A 7,949-nucleotide genomic window follows, 5' to 3' on the forward strand; every position below is an offset into this window, starting at 1 on the left:
CACTTATAAGGCACCAAATAATACAAAAGCATTAACGGTTTTGAAAAACAAAATTCAGTGTTGTGCAACGTATAACTTATACGTGTAATATAGACTATAAAGCATATATTCTAACATACACAGACACAAACGTTATCCATTCTTATACTTTTATAGAAAGGTACTGACATGCGAATCAATACGAAGGGCAATTTCCTTCATCTCGTTCTTCTTCGAATATACGATTCCTGTTACGTAAGTACGATTGATTACATGAAAAAGAGGTAATAAGCAAAAGTAGGTATAACTACTCATGTCAATTAAACAACAGAATGACAACAAAAACTCGAACTCATCTATTTACATCATGAAGACAGCAATTATGAACATCTGAGGTAACATGTCTCTTAACCTTAATACTGTCGCGGTTACTAAGTTGAATGTTTAGTAAACCTTTACGGCAAGTAGCATCTTGTCAAAATGAATCTGACATTGGTGATAGAGTGTATTTTGTTTTGGTGTCGATAGAGGGAGCTGGTGATATGGAGACAAATATTTTGGAATAATGATTTAAATACGATTTGAATAGTATGTGACAGGAATGTATGGTTAGGGTGCGGGTGTGAAGACGGTGAGTGAGCAGCGAGAGTGCACAGTTGTATTTGAGGCTTGCTGGCGAGAAGGTGCGCAGACGGGTTGACAAGCCAAGAACAGGGCCTGAGCATCATTGCATTTAATTCGGCTGCGTCGCTTGGTGCATTCCCCGTAGACACCGCTGGCCATCACTCAAAAAGGAAAAGGAACCGAAAAGCTGTAAGTTTTGCAGAATTTGGTATTATTATTCAATTTAGCACCCGGTAGGAAAGAAATCTTTTTTTTTTATTGATTAAAATAGTAACAAAGAAATGTTAATGTTAAAGAGTATAAAGCAAATACACCACGTGAGGTTCTTGAAATATAGCTTGAAATGATGCTTGTTTTTGTGTACGTAATGAGCCAAAATATCTAAGCCAGAAGGAGAACTGGTTTGGTAGTGAGAGGGTTAGGTTATGTGTATTACGTCAAAAATGAGATCGTTTGAGTAAAAGAAATAGTCATTAGATTTTAATCCTGAACGATGAGTTTTGTTGCTGGTGTAATTGCTACGACATTTTTTTTGATAATTGTAATAATTATGATATTAGTAATATTATCGATTTGTGTTGATACACATATCTACGCCACGGACGATATGTATGAGGATCGATAAAGCGTAGCTGTGAATCGATTCAGATACAGAAATTAATGGTAAGCGGAAGTATGTCTTCTCTGAAATTCGGATATGAATGTTAAATCGACGAGAGATACAGTGTAAAGAGTATATATGCAAAATTAGTAAAAGCAGCTAGAAAAGTGAGCTTTTACGGGAGAGATTTGTATTGTTTGGTAGATTAATTCTATCGCTGGGTGGTGATAACTGTCTCATTAATGGTGTGAATTTGTAACTAGTCGCAGAGGTTCATTCTACTGAGTATAGCTGTGCCTATGCATTTCATTGTGTGGCAATTTATTGCAACAGAACCGAAATGTGCCATAAACTTTTATATTTTTTTTGTAAGAAAGGTCAAAATGAACAGGAAAGAAGAAAGTTAATGTGATAATAAGCTGAGGATGTTCGGATACATTTGTACCTTAACACAGTCCTGCAATGGTGAACACAAATGTTGTATTATAGGAGTTGAGGATTAATAGTCGGGTAGAAATGTATTTTGACAAGGGATTGTTGTTATATTCATAGCCGTCCGTATCCAGGCACTGAGTATCCGGACTTGTCCGAGGACGTATCCGGAGTCGGATACCGCCCAGTCTTTGAGTCTTCGAGTAATCCCACGCCCCGCTGTGGACAGAACCAGGCAGACACACGCGAACCGGACAATACCCACGCCAATCGACCGTGTGTATCCGGCCACGCCGTGCTGCCACACCCGTATACGCTTCACGCCGCGACGGACTGCAGGAACAGGCGTCAGCCACCTCGCGTGAACCGCGTATCCGACGCCAGGATCCGGCTTCGCATGAGCAACCCTGTACAGGCATCGCGCGGTTATCGACAACGGGAAAGTGCCATGGATAATGTAGGGACTTTATTCATAGGGGGGTTTTCATACGTAGAAATGCATGCGCTTATATAGGGACTTAGCAGAAAGGAGGATAATATAACAATTTGTTTATATACAAAAAAAAATTGTTTTGTATTTTTCTTCCTTTTTCTTCCTTTTCGTACTTTGGTTGAATAAAAGAGTCGGATGACCCACTTGAGTTGAAACGATGATTCACTGTATTCGGTTTATTATTGCGGTCGTCTTCTGAGAAACCCTTTGACAATAATTGGCGACCACGAAGGGACCTATCGACATAATTCTAAATTGTTAGAGGGGGTATCGGATAGGTGACACTATTGTCTCGATAGTTGTAATTAATCTCTCCCAGTTGATAGTAATTTAATTACTGTTGTGAGGATATATTTGTAATTGTAGCCTGATAATCCAGTGTATAATTTTGTGGATATTGTGATTGTATTTCAGCTTCCACTTAGTTCTTCTTCCGGCCTGTGCCCACGGGGAAAGCACCGTCATTCACGCGCTCGTCTGCTTTTGGAAGTGCCGGGTATATGTTCTGCCGGTGAGGCTCTGTTGGTAAGTCAACCCTGTGCGAGAGTAAAAGAGTGATTGTGATGGATCTAGAAAAGTTAGCCAAGGTAGGGCAGACCTTAGGGTTAGAGGGGACAGAGTTGCAAGAGTTTATTAAGGCGGAACAGGACAAGGCGAGAGAGGCACGAGTGGAAGAGCGACAGAGGATGAAGGAAGAGAAGGAACTGACTGAACTGAAACTTAAGTTAGAACAGGCTAGGTTAGAAGAGGGAGGTAGTAACCGAGTTCAAATAAATACAGTTAGGGCTCCAAAACTTCCAGCATTTCAGTGTGGGAAAGATAATCTAGATGTGTATTTACACAGGTTTGAACGGTACGCTAATGCTCAGCACTGGCCACGTGATGTGTGGGCCGTTCATTTGAGTGCTCTTTTGACAGGTAAAGCATTAGACACATACTCGAGACTGGATGACGACGAGGCACAAGACTACGACCGAGTAAAGGCCGCAGTACTCAAGCGCTACTCTCTCACTAGCGACGGCTTCAGGCGGAAATTCCGTGGGGCAAAGCCGGAAACGGGAGAGACAGCAGCGCAGTTCGTGATACGGATACGGAGCTATCTCGAGAAATGGTTGGAGCTATCCGGCCACAAGCCAACCTTCGAGGAGATGGTGCAACTGGTGCTCATCGAGCAGTTCTACAACGTCTGCTCCAAGGATATGGAGACGTTCATTAAAGAGAGACAGCCGACTGACATAGACGACTTCGTGGACATCGCCGACAGGTTCATTGAGGCCCGCTCGGGATGGCATCTCGGAGGGCAGACGGGTGGTAAGTCCCGAGGTCACATTAAACCTGAATCTCGTACTAACACTTCCACAGGTGATGCTCGACCCCAACCGGGAGGAGCAACGACTCCCCGCCCGGACGGATGCTTCATCTGCGGAAAGAAGGGGCATATCGCCAGGTATTGCAGAAGCCGAGAGACCAGGAAAGAAAAGGCTGCAGTCGGAATCCAGGGTGGACAGAAACCGGATCCGAACCGGAAAGCTGACGACAAGAAGCCCGACAACCGCACTCCGGAAATGCGAACCGGAGCAAAAGCTGGTCGACCGGATGAGACAGATGTTAGCCCGGTATCGACTCGTAGCAGCGGTTCAGAGGGTAAGCGTCAAATGTCAGAGCACGGCAACGCATGCCTCGTAATCGATTCATGTTTTTCTTGTGCAGAGCCAAGTCCGGATATCCGGATAGCGGATTCGGATCTGCCTCTGATGAGTGTTGCGTGTGGAGAGCAGCCAGTTAGAGCTATGCCTGTGAGGAAAGGCATAGTAAACGGAACGCACGTGGACGTACTACGTGACAGCGGTTGTTCGACAGCGGTGGTGCGCACGGAATTGGTGAGAGCGGATCAGATGACCGGATCGCAACGGACATGCATCCTGATCGACGGCTCCGAGAAGCAGTTCCCAGTCGCCACAGTCATGATCGATTCTCCCTTCTTCGTTGGTGAGTTAGAGGTACTGTGCATGAATAACCCTGTGTACGATGTTATTCTGGGCAATGTTGCAGGTGTTCGTGAGCCTAACGACCCGGATAGCAGCTGGCAGGCGGATAGTGGGCTAGCCGTGGAGACTAGGGCACAGCGCAGGGAGGCAGCCAAACCTCAACGAGCGATGAAAGTGCCACGGCAGGCAGACATTGCAACAGCCGACGAGTTTCGTCGTGAGCAGAGCAATGATGAATCGTTGGAGAAAATTCGACAACAAGCGGAGAGTAGTGAGGTGAAGACGAGCCGAAATGGGAATCAGTCACGCTTCATTGCGAAAAAGGGCTTGCTGTATCGCGAGTTCAGAGCAGGATGCGGCGAGCGGCAGGAAGTCTCGAACCAACTGGTGGTTCCTCGCAAATATCGACGTCAGATTCTGAGTCTAGCACACGAGTCGATACTCGGAGGCCATCTCGGCGCACACAAGACAACGGAGCGGATTTTGCAAAACTTCTTCTGGCCCGGCATTGGAGCAGACACAGTCAGGTACTGCAGATCCTGCGATGTGTGTCAGCGTTCTTTGCAGAAAGGGAAGGTGAGCAAAGTCCCCCTCGGAACCACGCCTTTGATAGACGAACCATTTCATCGCGTGGCGGTAGACCTTGTGGGTCCGATAGTGCCGGTGACGTCACGCGGGAACAGATACATACTGACACTCATGGACTACGCCACTCGTTATCCTGAAGCAGTACCCCTTAGAAACATCGACACCACGTCAGTCGCGGAAGCATTGTTCACGATTTTCTCACGAGTAGGCTTCCCACATGAGATGTTAACGGATCGCGGAGCGCAGTTCATGTCCGACGTAATGAAGGAGGTGAGCAGACTGATGTCCATCCGCCACATCACCACTACTCCGTACCACCCGGCCTGTAATGGTCTGGTGGAAAAGTTCAACGGGACCATGAAACAGATGTTGAAGAAAATGTGCGAAGAGCGTCCCCAGGATTGGGATCGGTACATTGACGCGTTGTTGTTTGCCTACAGAGAGGCTCCACAGGCGAGTACGGGATTTGCGCCATTTGAACTCCTGTACGGACGAGCCGTACGCGGACCTCTGATGATTGTGAAGGAGCTATGGACCGACGACAACCAAGAGCCAGAAACAAAATCGACATATCAGTATGTCATGGATCTCAGGGAGAAACTGGAGGACACATGTAAAATGGTGCATGAACATCTGAAACAGTCCCATGACAGGTACAGAGAGCAGTACAACAGGAAGGCGAGACCCAGGTCATTCAAAGTCGGAGATGAGGTACTATTGCTGCTACCAACCGACCACAACAAGCTCCTAATGCACTGGAAGGGCCCCTTTAAGGTAGTAGGCAAGATTGGAAAGCTCGACTACCGGATCGACCTCGGGACGAGGACGACGACGTTTCATGCCAACCTGCTCAAGCAGTATCATCGCCGCCACGACGAAGATGCAGCAGGACTGGTAAGCCACGACGTCGCTGGCGTATCCGTCATCGAGGAAGACGAGAAAGACGAGGACGTCGACGACCTCGGCCCCGAGCCCACGTCGAATGATCACATCATCCAGACGCCAACACTCAAGCAGACGCAAACGGTAGCCGACGTAAAGTTAGGCAGCACTCTGTCTGACGAACAGAGCCGACAGTTGAGGAGACTGATCGGAAACTTTCCCGATGTCCTGACTGATCTGCCTGGCGTGACGAATCTAGGCTGCCACGACATCGAGTTAATTGATCCACGACCGATCAAGTCCCGGCCGTACCCGCTTCCGCATGCTCTCCGTAGAGTAGTCGACGACGAGGTAAAGGAAATGCTCGATCTCGGAGTGATCGAAGCATCATCGTCGCCTTACGCTTCACCGATAGTATTGGTGAAAAAATCGGATGGTACGAACCGATTTTGTTGCGATTTTCGCAAACTCAACTTGGTCACGGTACCAGATGCCGAGCCTATTCCCGACCAAGATGAGATCTTCGCCCAACTGGCGAACGACAATTATTTCAGTAAGCTAGACCTGACCAAAGGCTACTGGCAGGTTCCGCTTACAGAGAGGGCTAAGCCCCTCACGGCGTTCGTGACGCCAAACGGCTTATACCAATTCCGAACCATGCCGTTCAGGTTGATAAACGCCCCTGCTAGTTTTAGCCGAATCATGCGACAGCTTCTTCGAGGGATGGAGTGCGTGCACAATTTCATTGACGACATCTTAGTGCACACCACCACATGGGAAAAACACCTGGAGGTTCTGCGAGAGCTCTTCAAGCGTCTTCGCCAGGCAGGTCTGAAGGCAAAACCGTCGAAGTGTTTGCTTGGGCAAGAGAGCCTGGAGTTTCTTGGGCATCAACTCGGCAGAGGCAAGATCCAGCCGCGGACCGAGAAGGTAGAGGCCATCAAGCAGGCAGAACGACCGCGAACCAAGAGGCAACTCCGCTCATTCCTTGGCCTAGCGAACTATTACAGAAAGTTCGTGCCGAACTTCGCGGCCCTCGCGGTACCCCTCACCGATCTGACTCGGAAGGGGGAACCAAACCAGGTGAGATGGGGGGAAGCGCAAGAAAATGCGTTCAAGTGTCTAAAGGGGAAGATTGCAAATGCACCCATTTTGCATCTCCCAGACGTCGATCGCACCTTCTTCCTCCGAACTGACGCTTCGGAGAACGGAATCGGTGCTGTGCTACTTCAGGAATTTGACGACGAAAAGTTCCCAGTAGCGTTTGCCAGCAAGAAGTTGCTCGATCGAGAGCGAAGATACTCGACGATTGAGAGAGAGTGTCTTGCTGTCATATGGGCAGTGCAAAAGTTCGAGCCGTATCTCTACGGGAAGGAGTTCGTCCTCGAAGTCTACCACGAGCCCCTCCTTGCTATGCGGCGAGGCAAGCTCGCCAACGGACGAGTGATGCGGTGGGCTCTCGCTCTGCAGCCGTTCCGTTATCGGATCGAAGCTATCAAGGGGAAGGAGAACGTTGGAGCCGACTACATGAGTCGCATCCAGCAGTAGCACTGATCAGTAAGGAGTCAGGTAAACAGTGACAAGGATGAAAAGGTGTAACAGAAAAATGTCCAAACCAGCGTTTTTTCTGTTTATACACAGCGTACGTAGAACGATAATGTCAAACGGGCAATTTAATTTTACCAAAATATTTTCTGAAAAAGGGGGTAAATTGTCAAAATGAATCTGACATCGGTGATAGAGTGTATTTTGTTTTGGTGTCGATAGAGGGAGCTGGTGATATGGAGACAAATATTTTGGAATAATGATTTAAATACGATTTGAATAGTATGTGACAGGAATGTATGGTTAGGGTGCGGGTGTGAAGACGGTGAGTGAGCAGCGAGAGTGCACAGTTGTATTTGAGGCTTGCTGGCGAGAAGGTGCGCAGACGGGTTGACAAGCCAAGAACAGGGCCTGAGCATCATTGCATTTAATTCGGCTGCGTCGCTTGGTGCATTCCCCGTAGACACCGCTGGCCATCACTCAAAAAGGAAAAGGAACCGAAAAGCTGTAAGTTTTGCAGAATTTGGTATTATTATTCAATTTAGCACCCGGTAGGAAAGAAATCTTTTTTTTTTAATTGATTAAAATAGTAACAAAGAAATGTTAATGTTAAAGAGTATAAAGCAAATACACCACGTGAGGTTCTTGAAATATAGCTTGAAATGATGCTTGTTTTTGTGTACGAAATGAGCCAAAATATCTAAGCCAGAAGGAGAACTGGTTTGGTAGTGAGAGGGTTAGGTTATGTGTATTACGTCAAAAATGAGATCGTTTGAGTAAAAGAAATAGTCATTAGATTTTAATCCTGAACGATGAG

The 7,949-nt window shown here is 47.1% G+C and overlaps 1 protein-coding gene across 1 annotated transcript; it reads left to right on the plus strand.

Moving 5' to 3' along the window:
- Nucleotides 1-2,692: 2,692 nt before the first annotated feature.
- On the plus strand, nucleotides 2,693-7,135 carry LOC139744133 (uncharacterized). Its single transcript, XM_071654588.1, has one exon. The coding sequence runs from the start codon at nucleotides 2,693-2,695 to the stop codon at nucleotides 7,133-7,135; it is 4,443 nt and encodes a 1,480-aa protein (XP_071510689.1).
- Nucleotides 7,136-7,949: the final 814 nt, after the last annotated feature.

The sequence above is a fragment of the Diadema antillarum genome, unplaced genomic scaffold (assembly GCF_040938485.1).
Source record: "Diadema antillarum isolate AM-2024a unplaced genomic scaffold, OU_Dant_1.0 seq00001139_RagTag, whole genome shotgun sequence".
In the NCBI taxonomy this organism is placed as follows: Eukaryota; Metazoa; Echinodermata; class Echinoidea; order Diadematoida; family Diadematidae; genus Diadema; species Diadema antillarum.

Coding starts and splice junctions, on each gene's coding strand:
- LOC139744133 (XM_071654588.1), top strand. CDS start 2,693: ATGGATCTAGAAAAGTTAGCCAAGGTAGGGCAGACCTTAGGGTTAGAG.